We start from the raw sequence: 20,781 nt of genomic DNA on the forward strand, positions 1-20,781 counted from the left end.
GCGGAGTGTGGGATTCCCCCACCTGCCCCGCACCCCACCATCACGGGCACAGGATCCCGCGGCACCGGACCCTGCAGCAACACCTCGGCCCGCCCCCGTAGCACCGGACCGGACACCGCAGCACCGGAGCCGCAGCACGGGGACTGGCAGCGGCACCAGCTCCGCCCGCCCCCGCATCACCGGGTCCGGCACCCGCATCACCGAGACTGACCCGCCCGCCCCGCAGCCCCGGTACCGGCCCCGCAGCACGTCAGAGCCGAGTGGGTCCAGGCGGTTTATTGTTCAGGCCCAGTCCCGCGGGCCGGGGCTTTCCCGGCTCAGCAGCCGCACCAGGCGGGCGCGGAGGTTGCCCGGGCGGCCCCAGCGCTGCTCGGGGGTCACCGGCGCGGCTCGGGGGGCGTAGAGCGGCCCCGCCTCGCTGCCCTGGCCCTCGGGAGCCTGCCGGCACCCCGGCTCCCACCGCCCTTCCTCCTCCTCGTACTCCTCCTCCTGAGCCCCGGCGGGACCCGGCTCGGCGGTGAAGATGTTCTCGTAGAGATGCTCGGGGGGCAGCTTCCCCGCAGCCCAGAGCTCGCCCGCCGGCCGCTGCCCCCGGGCGATGGAGGCATAGATGATGGGGCCCGTGGGCTCGGGCTCCGGGTGGGAGAAGCGGAGAAGGCTGGCCGGGGGGTGGGAGGCAGGCTGCGTTCCCCCCAGGGCTGGAGGCGGCTGGGGCTCCTCGGCCCCGGGGCCCCAGGGCTGGGACTCGAGGTTCTGCGCCGAAAGCCGGGGGTTGGCGGCGTCCTCGCCGTGCTGCTGGCAGGCGATGGCAGCAGCCACGGCTCGGCAGAGCTCGGGGGCTCGCGGGGTGCTGAAGGTGAAGGTGCCCTCGCCAGAGTCGCTGCGGCGGCCAGCCTCGAAGGAGAAGATGGTCTGTGGGGGCAGAGGGCACAGTGAGGGGCTGGCACCTGCCCTGGGCAGCCAGCACCCCCAGGGAGGGGGACAGGCACGCACCTGATCCTGGCCAAACTTGCGGAGGAAAGGGTAGGGCCAGGTGAGCAGGGGCTGGCGGGACTGCGGGTCCTTCAGCGTCAGGCTCTGGGGAAGGGCCGAGAGCAGGTAGTGCCCATGCAGCCCACAGCGGGCGGCTGCGTCTGTCTGGACCACTAACACCGGGAATTCAGTCACTATAGGAGAGGAACAAGGTGATGGTGAGCACCGCAGTGCTGAGTTGGGAGCCCATCCCAGCGCCACCCGCCACCCCTGCACATACAGTCCTGCCAGGAGGAGTAGAGGGAGTTCTCCTCCATGGGGACAGCAGGTCTGGGCTGGGTCCTGGCACTGCCGTTTGCCACCTCCTTTGCACCCTGAAACAGAGGGATATGAGCGCAGTCCCCGGTCTGGGGGAGTGCAAGCACCACTCCCTGCCCACACACCCCTGTAGACCCTCGCTCATCTGGGCCGGGAGCAGCACGGGGGGTCCTGGCTGAGCAGGACCCCACGGTACCTGAAAGGCCAACTGGCAGAGCTGGGTGATCCACTCATCCCGTTGCTCAGCTGCCAGCACGTAGCTCTTCTCCGTGGTGGTGAGGTAGAAGGCAGAGGTGGCTTTGGGGCAGCTCTCTGTGCCTGCCGGGCCCACGGAGACACAGTCCGAGAGGCGGATCACCCGGCGGGCACAGCGCCGCAGGGAGTTCTTTTCCACTGCTGTGCCATCATCCCGAACATCAAACTTCTCCATGCGGGCCACACCAGAGGGACTGGCGGCAAAGAGCTGGGCTCGCATCTTCCTCCAAGTCCTCTACAGTGGGAAGGGCACAGGCAGGGGGAAAAAAGGATCAGCAAAGAGCTGCCCATTGCATCCTCACAGCGCAGCCCTCCATGTGAGGCTAGCAGTACTCAGGAAGATCCATGTGGGTCCCTGCCCACACAACATGAGGGCATGGAGAGCCAGGGCCAGCGCCCTCAGGACCACAGCAAGGCAGTCCCAAAGCTGGGTCGAGGCTGAGGCCTTGCCCGAAGCGAGCTCGGCATGGCTCACTGGGTGAGTCACACTCACTCCCGGCTCGCAGAGCATCAGGTCCTGCTCTTTGTTCCCCACTGCAAGTGCTGGCCTGCTGCCGCTGCAGCTGAGCTCTCGAGCTGTTCTCAGGACAGACCCTGATGCAAATTAAAGCCATTTTGAGCTGCTGAGGCTCCTGCTGACAGGCTCACATCTGCCAAGCACAGCCAGACCCTGCAGCTCGCAGCCCGCTTCCTCCCAGGGGAGGCTCTGCAGCACCAGCACCTTCCCAGCCGGTCATGGGATAGAGGGGGTGCATGCCCCCTCGCACCTCAAAGTGCAGTGGAGCCTCCGCCCTGCAGAAACCAGATGCACCCAAAATACCCGCTGCTAACAGCCCACCTGCCTCCTACGCTCAGGGCACCAGCCCCATCCACGCAAGGTCTGCCTGCTTTGGTTCCAGGACTTGGCTCTCACTTAGAGGTGACGTCGGAGTGTGATCACAGGCCAGTGCATCCACCGAGGCCCCCCCAAGCCATGGCCACCCAGCTTCAGCAGAGGGGATGCCACTAAGGCACAGCCAATGCCCACCCCACAGCTCCCTCGAGCTGGCTTGCCCCTATGAGGACTCCCATCGTGCCACCCCACAGGACTGCAGCATGCGGTGCCCGCCCTGTGGGCCCAGGCGGCAGGCCAAGCCGTGAGGGGCACCCCACGGACAGCACTGCCCCCCAGGGCCAGGCTCGAGGGCTGGGCAGGGCCACGTCTCACATGCTGCCCCGCTCCCACACGCACACTCAAGCTGCACCTCATTAACACGCATTTATTGTTCCATTGCAAACTGCGCACTGACCAAGCAAGAAGAGGGACCCGCACAGAGGGGAGCCGAGCAGGTGCCTGCACAGAGGAGTCTCCTCAGCCATGGGCAGTGCCCGCTCCTAGGGCAGCTCCAAGGGGTCCAGTTCCTGCACCCCCATTCCCAGCCTGCCGAGGGCTCAGCCCCAGGCCTGGAGTCAAGACAAACCAGGGCAAACCCTCTACCCAGCCCCAAATCCACCCTTTACCTTTCCAAACTTGCAGTGCTGCACATAGAGGATCCCATCCTTCACTGGGCTCTCCATGGGCCCAGTGCCGCCCTGACAGCCAGTGCAAGGGTCAGGGGCTTGGGCTACCAGCAACGGAGAAAATGTGACTGCCACAACCAAAGCAACTGCATGGGGCAGACTTCCTTCTCTCAGCGACTTCCCCTTTTGGCTGTGTGGGATGAGGCAGAGGCTGGGCCATAGGAGGTGTCCGTTCATCTGCCCTCCCCCTCACAGAGGGGCAGTGGTGCAGAACGCACACAGGCAGAGCACAGGAAGCACCTCAAGGACCACATAACAGGAGCACAACGTGCTCTGCCTCATCCCAGCAGCACCAGAGAGCATGTGGGGGGCACGGGAACAGCCACCAACCGAGGATGCACAAATCAGGGAAAGGGGATGGTCACAGAGGAATTGAGGGGCTCTGGAGAGCAGTGACACAAGACCCTGACCACACCACTGCCGGGGCAGCCAGCAGCAGCCCCAGACCAACCGCCCCACCTGGGCTTTCTCCTCCCCTCGGGCACCGCTACCTGCTTGCCCAACGCCCTGCTGACGTAACGGGCTGTTGCAGCACAGCTCCACGCGTTTCCTCCCAGGGCAGGAGCTTTGTCAGGCTGAGCTGGCAACAGCCCTGGTGACCAAGCGTCTGGAAAAGGGGGCACAGCAGTCCAGGACAGGTCCCTGAGCTTGGGAAAGGTGAGGACAGTTGGGGCACTGCCCAGCTGAAACAGAACCAAGGCCCATGCTGGGGAAGCTCAGAGAAGCTCACTCCCCAGGTTAGAAGTCCATAGAGCTGTGGGCCAGGTAGTCCTTGCGACCGATGTTGCTGACTTGCTTGGTCTGCATGGCCTCCAGCTTGGGGCAGTCGGTGATGCGATGGCCCAGGCCGCCACAGAAGGCACAGCCTCGCTCGCCTGCAAAAGGAGAAAGGGGGTCAGGGGAGCTGTGCCATGCCAGGAAAGCAGCCTCCACCCCAGAGCAGAGGGGCCACACCAGCCTCTGCAGCTGCCACAGCATCCATGTGCCAACACGGCATGGCAACGACAGCCCCAAGGCAGGCAGGAACTGACAGTGGAGCCTGGAATGAGGGGGCCTGGGGGACAGCAGCTTGGCAGAAGGTCCCTGTGACAGCCCAGGGTCTCTCACCTCCGATGTCCAGCATGGTCTCGTCCCCACAGTGCAGCACCTGGAGCACCGGCGGCACCTTCTGCTTCGCCTCCAGGAGCAGGGCCTTCAGGTCCATCAGCACCGACTCATCTACGGTACAGACATGGTAAGACACAGTCTGAGCAGTGTCAAGGGTACTGCCCCATGCCACAATCTCCCCTCATGACTCATCCCTGCTCCCTCAGGGCCCCCGACACCCAGCAGCCCCCAGCCTCGCAGCTTTCTCACCACAAGCCTTGTTGATGAAGGTGGTGGCAATGCCAGTGTTGCCTGAACGGCCTGTACGCCCAATACGGTGAACTGCGGAAAGACAGGATCAGGCCTGGGTAAATGCCACATGACAGACCACCCCTGTCCCCAGCCACTGCAGAAAAGCACATAGCCCTGCTGGCCTCTGCACCCACACTGCCAAGCCCCTGTGGGTCCCCCTCACCATAGTTCTCAATTTCCTCCGGCATGTCATAGTTGATGACGTGCTGGATGGCTGGGAAGTCTAGGCCCTTGGAAGCAACATCAGTAGCAACCAGGACATCCTTCTTCCCATCTCGGAAAGCCTCGATGGCTTTTGTCCGTTCCTCCTGATCTGTAAAGGTCCAGCAGAGAAGATGAGCAAAGAGAGAAGCTCCCATCCCAGTCATATCATATCTTTTGTGGTAACTGCTACGGCCTCAGAGCCAAGCATAGTTCAACCAAGGCGGCCTCAGCGAGTGGGCCTGCGTAGCCCTGACTCCCGACACCCTAGCCGTTCCTCACACCATCACAAACGGCTGCTTGCTGAGACCTCCCGTGGCCACGGACCACCCTGGTCGGAGCAGGGCCAGGCCGCATTGCAGTTCAGGCTTCCCCAGGACTCCCACCAACCTTTCCCTCCGTGGATGGCCACAGCTTCCACACCCTTGAGCAGCAGGTATTCATGGATCGCATCGACATCTGCCTTCTTTTCTGCAAAGATCAGCACCTGCAGTAGCACAGACACCATGGAAGAGCAGCCCTTCTGCAGGCTGTCGCTTCTGGCACCAGCACAACCTCCCGAGAAACCCACTCCCTCTTGCTGAGCAGAGCACAGAACGGCTCTAGGCCCAGGACCTGCTTGTACATGGAGGACAGCCCACTTGCATGCCTGCCTCACACACAGCAGAGCCCTGCAGCATCACAGCCATGTCTCCACCACCAGCTCCATCCATGCCCCAGGCCGTGGTGCACCCATGCTGCCCCCAGCCAGGCTACGAGAGAAGACGGAGAGCTCTACTCACAGGTGGCGGAGTCTTCTGCAGGCACTCAAGGAGGTACACCATCTTGGCCTCCTCTTTCACATACTCCACTTCCTAGGAACAAGCACAGGCATAGGTCAAGCAGGCAACAGAGAAACTGCCATTGCTGGGTATCCCTTAACTTGTTGGAATGTCCCCAGATCTCTGGCAGGGGACGCATCAAAGGCCCTCACGAATGGCATTGGCCTCACACACAGGCATGGGGGAGCTCCCAGCTACCTCACCTGCACAACGTCCAGGCTGGCAGCACCCGCTCGCCCAACGTTAATGGTGATTGGCTTCACCAGGGCACTCTTGGCAAAATTCTGGATCTTCTTGGGCATTGTGGCGCTGAAGAGGAGGGTCTGTCGCTGGCCCTGCGTGGGGAGCACAGTGTGAGGATTTAGCACTTGCCCAGCCAGATGGGTGCAGGGATTGAGCTTCAGGGCACTCGTGTTGTGCCAGATCAGTACCTTGAAGTAGGAGAAGATGGTACGGATGTCCCCTTCAAAGCCCATATCGATCATCCTGTCAGCCTCATCCAAGGCCAAGTAACGGCAGATGTCCAGGCTGACCATCTTCTTCTGCAGCAGGTCCATCAGGCGGCCAGGGGTTGCCACCATCATGTGCACACCGCTGCGACAAGGCCACAGTCAGACAATTGGATTCTTGGACCACCCAGGGACACACAGGGAAGGGAACACCTGCCTGAGATGTCGCCTTCGCCTCACACCTTCCTGAAGCCACCCAGCCAGAGTGCCACCACTTAGTCCCCTCCCAGAAAACAGGGCACGGCTCCAGCCCCACAACCCCCCAGAAGCTCTTACTGTTTGATCGTCTCCATCTGCTCCTTGACAGACATGCCCCCGATGCAGAGGGCGCAGCGCAGCGGTGGCAGGCCGTCCTCCTGCAGCAGGCGGCAGTAGTACTCGATGATGCCGTGGGTTTGCCGGGCCAGCTCCCGCTGCAGAGAAAAACAAACATTCATAGAATCACAGAATTGTTTAGGTTGGAAAAAGACCTCGAAGATCGAGTTCAACCCTTAACCCAGCACTGCCCACTCCACCACTAAACCTTGTCCCTGAGCATGACATCTCCGCATCTTTTAAATCCCTCCAGGGATGGTGACTCCATCACATCCCTGGGCAGCCTATTCCAACACTTCACCACTCTTTCAGTGAAGATATTTTTCCTAATATCCAATTGAAATCTCTCCTGGCACAACTTAAGGCCATTTCCTCTCATCCTATCTCTTGATCCTTGGGACAAGAGACCAGCATCCATATTGCTACAACCTCTTTTCAAGGAGTTGTAGAGAGCAATGAGGTCTCTCCTCAGCCTTCTCTTCTCCAGATTAAACAATCCCAGTTCCCTTGGCTGCTCCTTGTAAGACTTGCAATTCCTACACCTCCATGTAGGGAGGATCTGGGATCATGACTGAACATCAATAAAAGCTTCCTCCACGCATATTCCTGTGCCTCTGGCACTCACCGAGGGACAGATGATGAGTCCGTAGGGGCCCTCTCGCTTGGAAAATGGTAGCCGCTTCTCCTGCTCCAGGCAGAACATTATCACTGGGAGAGTGAACACCAAGGTCTTCCCAGAGCCAGTGAATGCAATACCAATCATGTCCCTTCCCGAGAGGCTGGCAGAGAAACAAGGCTGATGGTAAGGAGGAGCATTAGGTAATGGCCCAGGCCCCCAAGGCTTAGCAAGGAGATGGGGCGCAGCCATCATCAGGGAGGAGCACTCGGGTCACACTGCTGGTGGGCCAAAGGGAGCAACCGCTCCCCACTCTGGGGTAGGGACAGAGCACTCACATTGTGGGGATGCCTTGGATCTGTATGGGTGTCGGCTGTTGGATTCCTTTTTTCTTCAGGCCCCTCAGGATAGCTGCCAGGGAACAATGGACACACATGTTCATGATCTGAAGTTTTTCTCTGCTTTCCCTCTAACTCATGATCCAGCACCAGCTCTCCCAGCAGTGACAAATGCCCCTTGGGCCAGCAGCTTGGTGACACAGCCACCATTGTGAATCTAAGCTGTGACCCCCATTAAGCGTTAAAGACATGACAGCTTTGCTTGCCTATGCAAGTTTCCCAGGAAAACTCTGCCCCTGGCCCTGACAGGCTCCTCTCCCAACCCACCTGCTGGAAACTTCATCTCCTTGAAGCTCTTGATGGGGGGTGGGATGCCTTCCCCCTCCACCAGGATGTGGTACTTCTTGCGCACACGGTCATGCCGTGCCTCTGACATGCCCAGGATGTAACGAGGTGCTCTCCAGCTGTGGAACAAACAGAGAAAGGTTGTGGTTCAGAAAGAGGCAGGGGCTCCAGAGCCTTCAGCCCCAAAGGTGACACGGGGAACCCCTCGTCGGGCTCTGATATCCCACCAGGAAAACCACGGAACCCCAGGGGCTTCGTGATGCAAACACAGGAGCAGATCCACACCAGTTCCATGCATTAAACGCTTCCCCATAGACTCAGTAAGAACTCCCAAGCTAACAGCTGACAACAGTCTACGCGTGGAACGTGCCAAAATCTTTTGGGGACATCTCTATCATTTCTCTGTCACAGCCTCAAGGATTGCTGGCTCTGTGGGCTCCCCAGGGCTCTTTCTCCAGTTTAGTCACCTTCAGGATCTGAAGATCCTCCTCAAGTCTTCAATGCTAGTACAAACGTGCTCTAGCAAATCTCAACTGTATATAAAACAATACCCAGGTGACTCAACAGGCCTCACTTTGCACGCAGCAGTATGAAACCCAGCAGTGGAGCAAGAGAAAAGCCAGTGGCTGCAGAGCAGCACTCCTCCTGCAAGGCTGCACGGCTTCTAGTTCTCTTCAGCCATGAGGAAGCAATATTGTCACGAAAACAACATTTGTGAAACGCACCTGGTTTTAATAGGATCATCGTAGGTGATGCCCTTTGCCATCTCCTTCACTGACATCAGAGCTGCAAGAACAAAGCTGATGAGGTCAGGGCAAACTCTCCACATTCAGACGAGTAACGTCACCAGAGAACTACCCGAACAAACAGCTGGGGACACTGTTGCCAGAGGGAGAGGAGGGACAGCAGTATCCCAGGGGCATGGGAACACCGAGTGCTGCAGCTGCCCATGCTGATGGGTCCCCTTGTGATTCCCCTTCCCATCACTAGGCAAGAACATCCCTAGGTGTTGCAGTGCACATAAGACTCCTACTGCTACTCTGACAGGTCTGAGAGACACGGAGCTCCCACTGCTCACCTCGGCCTTCTGCCACACTCTCCAGGATCTTCTCCTCCTCCTTCAGCTGCTTCTCCTTGGCTGACTCCTTCCGAGCTGCAGGGAAAGTCAGGAAAGCAATGAGGGGTCTCGGCCCCTCCTGACAGCTGTCCGGCCCTACTGCCTGCCACAGCCACTCCCCCACCTTCCGCCTTCTCTTTGAGATGCTGGTGCTGGTCCAGGAGGCTGATGTTGGACTGGGGCCCCAGGGGGATGTCATCTTCATCTCCTCTCTGCTCGCTCCCGCTGTCTCGTTGCTCCTCCTCCAACACTACCTTCCGCCGCATCTGCAGCAGCTTCTGCAGCTGGAATGAAGCAGAAGGTGGTGGAGTGAGAGGCCCCATGTCAGGAGGGGCGCTAAGAGCCCCCTCCCAGCAGCACCGGGACCCGTTACTCTCTTCTTGTCTGAAATCGCTTAGTGTGCAGTGAACCAATCTATAAATTGCCAAGAGGGACATTGTTTATGCAGAGTCTGTGCAAATTCTGGATACTCATGGGAATAGACACTCCCAATTCAAGCATAAAGCTCCCAACAGAGACCCCACAATTTTATACACTACAGATAAATAAATATTTATAGCATTCCCAGAAGTCACGCATATTCATACCTAATCATACTATCTTGAGCTTTTACCATGTGTGCGCCCCAAAATCCTAAAAGCATTATTCTACAACCTGTATGTGATCCCTAGCGGTTAGTCCACAGTTCTTTACTGATAAACTTTTGCTGGATTTTCATAGAATCATTTGGTTGGAAAAGACCTGTGAGATTATCAGGCTCAACTGTACCTGCCACCATATCCCTGAGCACCTCATCTGCCTTTTAAATTCCTTTAGGGATGGTGACTCAGCCTTCCTGGGCAGTTGTTCCTGTGCCTGAGAGCCCTTTTGGTGAAGAAATTTTTCCTAATATCCAATCTGAACCTTCCCTGGTGCGACCTGAGGCTGTTTTCTCTCATCCTAATAAAGTATTAAAGTTAGATCATTGGTCCTCGCATTTCTCAGTTACCTCACGCTCGTTTGGCTCACCCTGTTTACCAGGCTAACTTTGATCTTAAATTTGCCCTGCAGGGCCCACTCAAAGTCAGTTTTGCTACAGAGAAAGTGCGTTTAATCAAACATCTCCTTTTTTCACAACAAATTTAGGAAAGCATCTCCTTTTTCCATACCAAATTTAGTGAGAACAAATCCACTTGCAATCCTACTTTTGGCTCACAAAATCGCAGGACGACCAGAGTTGGAAAGGACTCACAAGGATTGTCAAGTTCAGCTCCTACAACCCCAATATTACGCAATGTGTCTGAGAGCACTGACCAAATGTTTCGTGAATATTGTCAGACTTGGGGTTGTGAATGCTTCCCTAGGAGCTGTTCCAGTGCTCCACCAACCTGAGCGAAGAGCCTTTAACCAACATCCAGCCTAACCCTCCCCCAGCTCCTTCCGAAAGCCTTTCGAATTCACGGCCTCCCGCAGAATTTAACTCTTTCTCTTAGCACTCTCACCATCTGCTGCTTGCGCTGCTTGAGGGGCACGTAGGGCACATAGTCGTCATCCTCCTCTCCGGAGAGCTCGGATCCCTCCGCCGCCTCCTCCCGCGGCCTCTGCGGGGGGGACAGCGAGGTGAGGCCAGTCCGTACGGCACACGGGACTCGGGCCCCGACCAACCCACCCCCGGCTCCGGCCCCACCTTCCTGTCGGCCGCGGCCTCCATGGCTCCGTCGCCCCGCACCACCCCGGATGTGAATCGCGCGCGCCGGAAGTGGCTCTGCCGCGCGCCGGCCCCGCCCCCCCAGCACAGGCGGCGGGAACGGAGACCGCGTCCTACGGGTCGCTGCGGCGGCCCAACTTGCGCGGAAGGCGCATTCGCTTCTTGTCCCCCCAACCCTGTGCAGGCAGCGAGAACCGCGCCCGTGCCCTGCGGGTCGCCCTGATGGCCAAACTTACGAGGAAAGCGCATTTTCCCCCGGCCCCCCCGGCAGAAAGGAGCAAACAGCGGGGGTTAAATAAAATAAAAAATTAAAAAGTTCTTTATTGGGTCCAGCACGGGCCTTCCCCGCGGCGCAGGGAGAGGGGGAGGGGGCGGCCGGGTCACCCCGCGGGGGGAGGAAGAGGAGGACGGGGGGAGCCCCGGGGGGCCCCCGCGGGGTGGGAGAGCACCGGGGATCCCCACAGATGGAGGGGACCCCACCGAGACCGGGAAGGGGCACAGTGCGGAGAGGCGAGGGGCCATGGGTGGGGGGCAGCCCCCCCAGCACCTCACTGGGCTGCGCTGGAAGTGGTTTTCTTCAGGGTGAAGTTGGTCCAGTTCACCGCCATCTTCTGCCGCGTCTGCTTGGCTGAGTCCAGGCAGAACCTGGCAAGGAGAGAAGAATCCCAGTCAGCACTGACTCCCGGGGGCCACCCTGGGCAGGGCTTGACACCCCAGGCTGCCCCCTCACCTCTTGAAATACTCCACTTCTCTGTCTGTCTCATCCATCTCCGCCCCATCCAGGTCCTTGGGCAGGAATACATCATCTGGGAAAGCAGAGGGAGGTCAGTCTCAGGGATAGGACCACCACAAGGATGGCAGCACAGAGTGGTGCTCCCAGCACTCACCGATCGAGGTATTGGATTTCTCCACCTTATTCCTGCTCTTTCTGCTCTTTCCCTTGGGCTGGGGCGAGCCTCCCAGGGCAGGGGTGGCAGGCAGCTGCCGGTCTCCAGCAGCCGGAGCAGGCGGCTGCTGCTGCACTGGCTCTGGCAGTTCTGCTTTGCCCTCTCCCCTCCGGCCTTTCCACTCGTCACTTCTCTCCTTCTCTGGCCTGGTGCTGCCGAAGCCCCAGGGTTGCCCCTTGCCGCTTTCCCCCGGTTCAGCACAGCTGCTCGCCCGCTGAGGCTCCAGGGCACCGGCCTTGGAAGGGAGCTTGGTTCCCAGCACCTGCCCCTTCACAGCAGGGCTCTCCAGCCGAGCCTGGCCACTGGGCACAGCAGCTGCACCCTCTCCTTTCTTCACCTGCCCATTCTGCCGCTTGTTCTTCCGCTGCCGGCTCACAGTAGGCACCGGCTCAGGCAGCTCCGGTCCCTTAGGCTGCGGTACCTCCTTGGGCTCCGGGCTCAGACCACTTCCATCCGTGGCAGAGTCTGCAGACTTGGACTGCACCCAGATCATGCGGGAGAGGCTGGGCACGGCGCTGAGGCGCTTCACCACGCCGTTCTCCACCGCTGGGGCTGGCGGCGGCTCCCCAGGCCCCTCAGCCCATCGGGGACTCGGCTCACCCCGCAGCAACGCATGGCTCTTAGCAGGGCCCAGGCTGAGTGGCGCCAGGGCCAGGTCTATGTCCTGCAGGTCCGAGGAGCCATTGAGGTGGGAGAGCAGGTTCTTCTGCTCCAGGACAGCTGCCTTCTTGGGGAAGTCGTTGACATCCAGGTTGAGGTCATAGACGCTGAAGCTGGCCCGGATGGAGTCCTTGATTGTGTTTTTGATCTCCTGCAGTCGGCTGCTGAGGAAGCTGTTCACCCGCTCCAGCTCCAGCTCAGGCCACTCCAGCAGCTTCTCCTCAGCCGGCTCCCTGGCCTGGTTGGCTGCAGGGGCACGCTCTGCTCGCTTCTGGGCCTCTGCCTCCAGCTGGGCTTTCTCCTTCTCCTGCAACACAGATACCATGAGGATCGGGTGGCCCAGGCTGCAGAGCCATAGGGCAAGCCCTGCAGGAGCCTCATCAAGCAGCAAATCATAGAATAAATAGTAGAATGGTTTGAGTTGGAAGGAACCTTAAAGCCCATCCAGCTCCAACTCCCCTGCCGTGGGCAGGGACACCTCTCACTGGATCAGGGTGCACCACGCCCCATCCAGCCTGGCCTTGAACACCTCCAGGCATGGGGCAGCTACAACTTCACTAGGCAACCTGGGCCAGGATCTCCCCACCCTCACAGGAAAACATTTCTTCCTAAGATGTCACCCAAATCTTCCCTCTTTCATCTTAAAACCATGACCCTCGTCCTACCCCTGCACTTCTTGATAGAGCCCTTCCCCAGCTTTCCTGCAGACCCTTTAAATACTGGAAGGCTGCTGTAACGTCTCCCGGGACCCTTCCCTTCTTTAGGCTAAACAAGCCCAACTCTCACAGCCTGTCCTCATAGCAGAGGTGCTCCAGCCCTCAGATGATCTGGCCCTCCTCTGGGCTTGCTCTAATGGATCTAGGTCTTTCCTGTGCTGAGGACTCCAGAAGTGAACACAGGGCTCCAGCTAAGATATCATGAGAACAGCGTAGAGGGGCAGACTTGCCTCCCTCAGCCTGCTGGTCATGCTTCTTTTGATGCAGGCCAGGATACAGCTGGCTTTCTGGGCTGCAAGCACGAATTAATGGCTCATATTGAGCTTCTCCTCTGCTAGCACCTCCAAACCCTTCTCTTCAGGGCCACTCTCAATAATCTATTCTCTGCCTAGCCTGTGATTGTGCTTGGGATTCCCCCAGCACATGTACAGGACCTTGCCAGCACTCAGCACAGCCACCCCATGTCCTCCACGGGCACTGCAACAGTCACCACACTGCACACCGGACACTGGACACGGGTGACCAGCAGGAGCCATCCCAGCACTGCCTCCCCCCACCAGATGCATGGGGTTTGTCAGAGACACGGCACGGAGCAGGGAGGGCAGCACAGCCCAAACCTGGGCCCCCCTCTATAGGAACAGAGACAGGGGAAGCCCCTGCACAGAGCTGGGCACCACTGTCACCTCCGGGCAGCAAAGGACACAGAGCTCAAGAAGCCACACAGATGCAAGGCAGAGAAGGCAAAGCCCTGTAAGGGGCACAGTCTTGCCCGGACTGGTTCCAAAAGGGACTTCCTGCATCCTGCTCCAGGCAGTGCTTCCCTCTGCCCATCCTCACCTTCTTCTTCTGCTTGTGCCGTGCCCGCTTGGCCGCCTTGGCACTGTTCAAGGGTTTGGGCTCTGTGCTGTTGATGTAGTCCAGCAATTCATCCACATTGCGGTGGTCCACAGCCGGCTCTCCTAAGCTGCTGTTGTGCCCTAGTTTCTGTGGCAGCTCCTCTTTCCTCTTGGTGAGGCGCGAACGCAGCTTCTCCCGGATCTCAGCATAGTTGCGGCTCGTTGGAGCAGCTGGGGGCTGCAGGAGGCAAATGTTGTCAGGCCCAGCAGGCACACGAAGCCAACACGACGCAGAGGCAGACCTGGCTATCCCACCAACCTCCCAAGTTGCCCTCTTCCTCGAGGTCTCCACCAGACAAGCCAGCACAGCCCCCTCTGAACTCTTTTCCACCAGGAAATCACAGGGTTTGGCTGGCTCTGCCGAGCCCCAAGGCTGGGCAGGTGGCTGCAAGTCGGGGACAAGGGGACCAGCAGGCTAATGAGGCAGGATGGAAACGAAGGGGGCGTGCACATGCCAGCAGGGAATAGCCATGACCGGACCTGCCCACTTCCACACTCCCGGCACCCAGACCGTTTCACATCTCACCACAGAGCGGAGCGCAAGAACCTGGAGTGCCTGCAGACCAGCTCCTCACTCACCGCATTGTGGCCGAAGAACTCACAGTAGCAGCAGTCGCAGAACTTCCCGTCTTTCTGGTTGGTGGAGGAGGAGGTACAGGAACTGCGCTCCGAGCTGCTGTCCTCATCCTCCCCGAGCCCCTCATCTGCCTCACACGGCTGTGGCGGGTGGCAGCTGGTACCGTTTGGGAATTTGTGCCCTTTGCAAGAAGGGTCCCTGAGGAGAAGTGAAGAAGAGTGAGAGGTGAGTGGGAGCTGGATGGGGTCTCAAAACTGCCCCACACTACGCGTGTAGGAACACCCCTCCCAAGGCAGCCTGTGCCTGAGCAGAAGGATTTGTAGGGCGGACAAACCCCCTCCCCTGTGTCCTCCTCCGCCAGGGGAGATGCCAGAGGAGCCCATGGCAGAAGACATCTGTAGCTCCTTGCCCCCCAGGGCCTCTGGCAGGCAGGAGACTGGCACACCAGAGCTCCAGAAAGCAGTGTCCCCCTGCCAGGCCACAGGCTGATTCCAGGGCAGGGAGCGGTACTCACTGGGGGCGGCAGGTACCACAGCTGAGAAACGCTGGAACTGCGTGCAGCTGCCAGACATCCCCACGTGCAGGCAGGCCCGGCTCCCACAGGCACAGAGTACCCAGCTCAGAGACAGGGAGGCCAGAGCACGGCCCACAACGCCATTCCTCAAAGCTCCAGCTCAGGACCTGGCTGGCCCTCCGCAGGGAGCGCTAATCAGCGGAGAGGAACCAGCACTCGCGACTCAGCATGCTTGCTCTCTTCCAGGGCACAGGCAGCCCAGAGAGGGCCAGGGGAGCAGACGAGCAGAACCACAAGTCCACAGGCTTCATCTTCTCGAGGACCTTTGCCCAGTGCCACAGCTGCCCGACGGGTCTCACTGACAAAGGTCCTGTTGGCCAACAGCAGGTTGACCGCGCGGTTCCTTTGGGTCTTTTAGCTGGAGGAGGAGCAAGCACAGTCTCTTCTGCACCACAGTACTAAAGGAAAACCGCAGGGAGAAGACACGTGGGGAGAGAAAGAGCTCAACCCTCAGAGACCAGGGGTCTGCAGCAGCGGAACTGGCCCAAAACCACTGCACCTCTATGCGCCACCACGCTAGGGCAGTTGGCCCCTCCACAGGGGAACACGCATCCGCGGGCAGGGATGGGACAAAGGACACGTTGCCCAATGAAGAGAGAGTCTGGAAGCAGGCAGGGCTCCTCAACTCACCTGTTCGTGCTGGGCAGCTGGTGGGAGGCAGGAGGAGGGATGAGCGAAGTGCTGCAGTGCCCGTTGCAGGGATGAGTGCAGCCTGACAGTGGAGGCGGCATCTTCAGCAGTGGCACATTGGCAGGGGGCAGGTGAGGGCTCTTACATGACCCCGGGCTGTGTGAGACTGTGCCAGCAGGAGGCGACTCGGATGCCGGCTTCGGGGCTGCTGCCTGTGCGCTGGGCGCAGGGAAGAGTGCAGCCTGTGGGGAGGTGCCCAGTGGGATGTGGGGTGAGGAGCCAAAGGGCCCCGGATGGGCAGATGTCTGCTTGGAGGGCATAAGCGCTGGCGGCTGGGAGTGGAGGCCGGTGGGACTGTTGGGAGGAGCAGTGAGGTCCGAGTGCTGATGATGCTCTGAGGAGTGGAAGGCCTCACCTGCAAAGGGGCAGGAGCAGAGACAGTCAGATCCTACCCAGCCTGCATGGGTCAGTACCACAATCAGGCCTACCTCCAGGCTGCTCCTCTGTGGGACAAACCCTGCCTAACCCCAGGCAGCAGGATGCTTGGGCTAAAAGCCATCCCTGCTCACAAGGGGCCCCGGCAGCACCCCGTCTCCCTGCAGGATTCAGCCCTGCCCCACAGAGAGCGAAGCAAGGGGAAGGCACCGAGGCAGCGAGGGCTGTGTGGAGCCACAGGCTGAGAGAAGAAAGCCATCCCTTCCCCTGGGCACGCACCTGGTGGGGTGGCCCTCCGGCACATGCTTTTGAACTGCTTCGGCAGCGTCTTGCAGAAGTCGAGTGAGGTAGGCAGAGGTGAGCCCGGGGTGGCGCTGCTGGAGGTGGGGGAGGCTGTGTGGCTGTAGGGACAGGCCTTCAGCCCCGGTGCCACAGCAGGTGCCTGGCTGACGCACTCTGGAGAGAGAGACAGGCCGGGGTGCTTGTCACCTGGAAGGAAAGCAGAGCTAGGACCAGTTCCCAGCACCCTCTGCCTTTGCAAAGGGACCCAGGCATCCCGTTGGCACTGGCATGAAGAGGCCCAGACCACCCACCACTGCCCACACCAGCTGGGTGCCCACAGGGAAACCACCACCTAAGCCAAGGACCTGGCAGAAAGCTCTGCCCAACCCCATGGCTGGCTTCAACTCACCTAGTGCAGCAGGGGTACCCCCGAGGGGGCTGCCTTGTGTGGCCCCGTTGGTGTGCTGCGAGTTCCAGAGGCCCGAGAGCTTGTGAGCAGACAAGAAAGAGCTGGGGTCCCAGTCCCCTGAGTTCCCGTGGCACGAGGAGGAAGAGGACGAAGAGGAGGAAGAGGAGTGGGAGCCACCCCCACAAGACTGTGACTTGCAGGATGTGTGGGATAACGAGACCTGGTAACAAAAAGACAGTGAAGCAGCATCCGAGTGGGAGGGGAGGCAGGAAGCCCTTGGCCTCAGGGTATCTGCACCAAGATGCCACCCACTGGCAAGGTAGGGGCTCAGCACACAGGAACCGCTCCTGTCACTGTCTCAGGGGTGGCAAACAGCCCATCCATCCAAGAGCAATACAGCCTGGTCCCTGGGGCCCCAGCCAGCACATGGCCCAAGCGTTGCTCTGGTCCCACTCAGACCAGGCCAGGGTTAAATAAAGCCAAGCACAAGGGAGCTGCTCCACCCCTGAGCTCAAGGCACAGCAGGCACTTGCCCTGGCACACTCTGTCCCTCCAGGAAGGCCCAGCATTAAGGGGATGTGGCACAATGCACAGCGGAGCGTGGCTGTCAGAGAATAGCACTGCCAGCCTCACCAGGCAGGCAGCTCCAACCCAGCGCAGGCAGCCAGACAAGCCTCCACAGCGCTGTGCTCTGCCCCACCACAGTTTCTCCCTGAGGAGCCAGCAGCAGCCCTGGGGAGGGTGGCAGGGCTGCAGGGAGCTACGAGGCTGGGACGCCTGAGGCACTAGGCTCCAAGTGAGGGGACCCAGCCAGTGCTGTACGGTGGTCAGCACCGCAGCCCCAGGAGCCCCAGACACAGCCTTTCCAACCCCAGCTCCGTAACCACTTACCGCCAGGGCCTGTTCCTGCACCGCCCGCCGCTCTTCCTCCTCCACGCTCTTCCGGCAGCTCTGGCAGATCCACAGTGGCATTTCTCCCAAGAGGTTCTGCACCAGCGTTGGCACAAAGTCGGGTGGCAGCCTCTCGCCTGGGGAAACCAGCCCATTGTGGGACAGCCCTCCCCAGTCCTTGCGCTCCCGGTGACAGAGCAGGCAGCACGTCTGCACTGACTGGTTGGCAGTGGGCAGCACCTGCAGAAGGACACACAGACCACGAGTCACCCCAAGCACGAGGCCCCGGATGGATGGGGACCAGGCTGGTGCAGGTGCGGGGCAGATGAGGCAGCAGACAAAACCTTGGGATGCTGAAACCAAACCAGAGAATTTCTTGTAGGCTACATGTGGAACTGCACCTTCTCCACTAGAGGAGAGCAGCCTCGGGCTGCCCAGCTGCTGCCAGTCTGCCACGTGCCAGCTGGGAGCATTCTGGACCCTTGGCAAGATCATGCCATGCTAGAGAGCCAGCCCCACCAGCGACCAAAGCTGGGATGCCACCAGCAATTCCCACTATCATCTCTGGTGCAGTGGGACCGAGGGGACTCAAAGGGCAAAGCAAGACCCTCAGAAATCAGCACACGGATACGGAAGGACAATCTGGCAGCCACAGCTCCCTTCCTTGCCCATTGCAGACCCACCACCACGCTACCCAAGAGCCCTGGACTCTCCCGTCTGCCTCTTTGTTCTGTGCAGCTGGCGGTGCAGATGCACTGGGGTGGGGCGCAGCCCCCAGCGCCGCTTCGTGCACTCTCTGCATGGGGCAGCCAGGTCAGAGCTCCCCACCCAGCGCTGCAGCAGCAGCAGCCAGGCTGCAGCCCACGGGATCACCAGAGGCCTGACAGCCGTGACGAGCCCAGCGTGACGCGGGCAAGGGGGCCCCCATTGTCTGCTGCCGCGGCAGGGCCCCGCGACAATGAGCAGCACAGCCGAACTGCTGCTGCGAAACAGATGGCGTCTCCCAGGCTCAAGGTGAAGCAAAGGTCAGAGGCCAAGAAGAGTGGAGGGGGTACACAGCTCCCCTGCCCACCCACCCATCCAGCCATGGGGAGGAGGGGGCTCCCAGGCCATCTCGTGTCTTGGTGGGGGCAAGGGCGGCCACCACCACGCATGGCAGATGAGGGGATGGCTCTCGCCAACCCCTCCAGTGCATCCAGACCCGGGGCCCAGCCCTGGGCTCCCTGCCCATGAGCCAGAGCAGGCAGCAGCAGCCGTCAGGCACGTCAAGGGATGTCAGGCAGCGAGAGGTGCAGGAGCCTGTCGGGCAGATGCTCGAGCCACCTGCCATCACACTGTGGCAGGGCTGGACCCTCCCACAAGGAGCTGTGGGAGCACGTCTTTCCCTGAGCACAGGGTTCTGCCCTCCAGAGCGCACAGGGGTCTAAGCAGAGCTCCCAGACCTCCTTGCACACAGGGATGGAATACAGGGTGCACAGACCCTGGGGCTGGAAGAGCTCTCATGCTGCTGGTCATGCCAGTGGCAGCCCCATGTAACAGTGAGAGACCAGCTCACTGACTGGAACCCTCCCTTCCCAGTGCAGACTGAGACCAGCTTTCCCAAAGATGAGCCTGCAGGATGCTCCACACACATGGAGCAATGGTGAGGAGTAGGAGTCCCATGCAATGGTGAGGGACTGTCTTGCTGGCTGGAACCCCATTCCCAGCAAAGACTAGGGCCAGCTTCCCAAAGGTAAGCCCTTAGGATGCTCCACACCCAGCGGCAGCCTCATGCAAAGGAGAAGGACAAGTTCACTGGCTAGTTCCCCCGTCCCCTGCACAGACACAGACCTGCTTTCCCAAAGATGAGCTTTCAGGATGCTCCACACCCAGTGGAAGCCCCATGCAATGATGAGGCACAGTCTTGCTGGTTGGCATCCCCCTTCCCAGTACAAACCTGGACCAGCTTTCCTAAAGATTAGCTCTCGGGATACTCCACACCCACGGAGCAATAGTGAGGAGTGGGAGCTCCTCACTACAATGGTGAGGGGCTGTCTTAATGCCTTGGAACCCCATTCCTAGCAAACACTGGGACCAGCTTTCCCAAAGACAAGCCTGCAGGATGCTCCACACCCAGTGGAAGCCCCACACAACGGTGAGAGACCGGCTCACTGGCTGGAACTCCCCCTCCCAGTGCAGACTGGGACCAGCTTTCACAAAGATGAGCTCGCAGGATGCTCCACACGCATGGGGCAATGGTGAGGAGTGGGAGACCCATGCAACGGTGAAGGACGGGCTCGCTGGCTGGAACCCCCTCTCCCAGCACAGACTGGGACCAGCTTTCCCAGTGACGACCCTTAGGATGCTCCACACCCAGCAGAAGCCCATGCAACGGTGAAGGACTGGCTTGCTGGCTGGACACCCCCTTCCCAGTATAGACTAAGACCAGCTTTCCCAAAGATGAGCCTTCAGGACGCTCCACACCCAGTGGGAGCCCCAGCACCTCCCAGCGGGCTGCAGCTCACCCGAAGGCACAAGCCCCCAGCTCGAGGGATGCTCTGGGGCCAGGCTCGGAGGGGGCCGGGCGGCCCTGCCTCGGCCCCAGCCCACCAGTCCCCACCCCGCCACGGGGCGCCCCGGTACCTGCGCGGCTCTGCCCGGCTCCCCGCTGCTCCCCGCCGCCACCTCAGGCGGGGCGGGCGGCTCTGGCGGCGGCGGCAAAGGAGGAGGAGGAGGAGGAGGGGGAGGAGGAGGAGGCGCAACCTCGGCACCCCCCACCCTCTCACGGCGGGGCCCGGAGCCGCCGCCCGCCGCCGCCACCGCCTTGTTCCGCCTGCGAGTCATGGCGAGCGCGCCCGCTGCAGCCAGGACAACAGCCAATATGGCGACGCGGCCCGTCCGGCCCCTGCCCGGGGGAAGGAGGGCGGGGGTAACGACGCCGGGCGAGCTGAGGCCCCTGCCGCCATCTTGAGATTGGGCAGCCCCGCGCGGCAGCGCCACCCGACGGAGGGGAGGTGGAGGCGCCGCCATCTTGAGAGAGGGCTGCCGCGCGCGGCAGCGCCACCTGACGGAAGAGGCTCCGCCCACACCCCACCGCCCGCTGCCGTCCCACTCCCCTGGGTCCTAAAGGGATCCGGTGCTTTCGGGGCGTCCCAGGCTCAGGCTCGGATCCGCTGCGCCTCAATGAGAGCGACCAGCGCGCTGTCCTGGCCTTCCTGGCCGTGCAGGGCTGCGTGAGGCATGTTCCAGCCCTTCCGATCCCCATCGTCGTGTCACAGAGCTGTCTCGGTATCCCGGGTGCACCCCAGCACTGCAGCGTCCTCAGCTGCACAC

At 60.6% G+C, this 20,781-nt stretch overlaps 3 protein-coding genes across 4 annotated transcripts; all 3 read right to left on the minus strand.

The window, feature by feature from the left end:
• Positions 1-276: 276 nt before the first annotated feature.
• Positions 277-3,282, minus strand: DOK3 (docking protein 3). The gene is made up of 5 exons (XM_009568090.2): positions 3,046-3,282; positions 1,487-1,780; positions 1,253-1,346; positions 994-1,166; positions 277-912 (listed from the first exon to the last, which is right to left on the minus strand). The coding sequence occupies exons 1-5, from the start codon at positions 3,280-3,282 to the stop codon at positions 283-285; spliced, it is 1,428 nt and encodes a 475-aa protein (XP_009566385.2). The 3' UTR covers positions 277-282.
• DDX41 (DEAD-box helicase 41) lies at positions 1,813-10,501 on the minus strand. 2 transcript variants are annotated; one of them, XM_054079679.1, is made up of 17 exons: positions 10,432-10,501; positions 10,247-10,345; positions 8,890-9,049; positions 8,727-8,801; positions 8,374-8,434; positions 7,631-7,767; positions 7,304-7,376; positions 6,975-7,128; positions 6,311-6,447; positions 5,957-6,119; positions 5,729-5,860; positions 5,487-5,558; positions 5,095-5,191; positions 4,667-4,816; positions 4,462-4,533; positions 4,213-4,323; positions 1,813-3,980 (listed from the first exon to the last, which is right to left on the minus strand). In XM_054079679.1, the coding sequence occupies exons 1-17, from the start codon at positions 10,453-10,455 to the stop codon at positions 3,844-3,846; spliced, it is 1,854 nt and encodes a 617-aa protein (XP_053935654.1). In that variant the 5' UTR covers positions 10,456-10,501; the 3' UTR covers positions 1,813-3,843. The 2 variants fall into 2 exon arrangements, with proteins under 2 accessions (XP_053935654.1, XP_053935655.1); XM_054079680.1 differs by lacking the exons at positions 8,890-9,049; positions 10,432-10,501.
• A 252-nt stretch (positions 10,502-10,753) lies between these two features.
• On the minus strand, positions 10,754-20,414 carry FAM193B (family with sequence similarity 193 member B). Its single transcript, XM_054079678.1, is given in 12 exon segments — positions 10,754-11,097; positions 11,183-11,258; positions 11,340-12,366; positions 13,613-13,849; positions 14,251-14,446; positions 15,453-15,867; positions 16,167-16,376; positions 16,579-16,798; positions 17,470-17,709; positions 20,092-20,304; positions 20,306-20,372; positions 20,374-20,414. Coding segments are annotated over 12 exon segments (3,039 nt in total). The 3' UTR covers positions 10,754-11,000.
• Positions 20,415-20,781: the final 367 nt, after the last annotated feature.

This window comes from Cuculus canorus, chromosome 14, assembly GCF_017976375.1.
Source record: "Cuculus canorus isolate bCucCan1 chromosome 14, bCucCan1.pri, whole genome shotgun sequence".
NCBI lineage: Eukaryota > Metazoa > Chordata > Aves > Cuculiformes > Cuculidae > Cuculus > Cuculus canorus.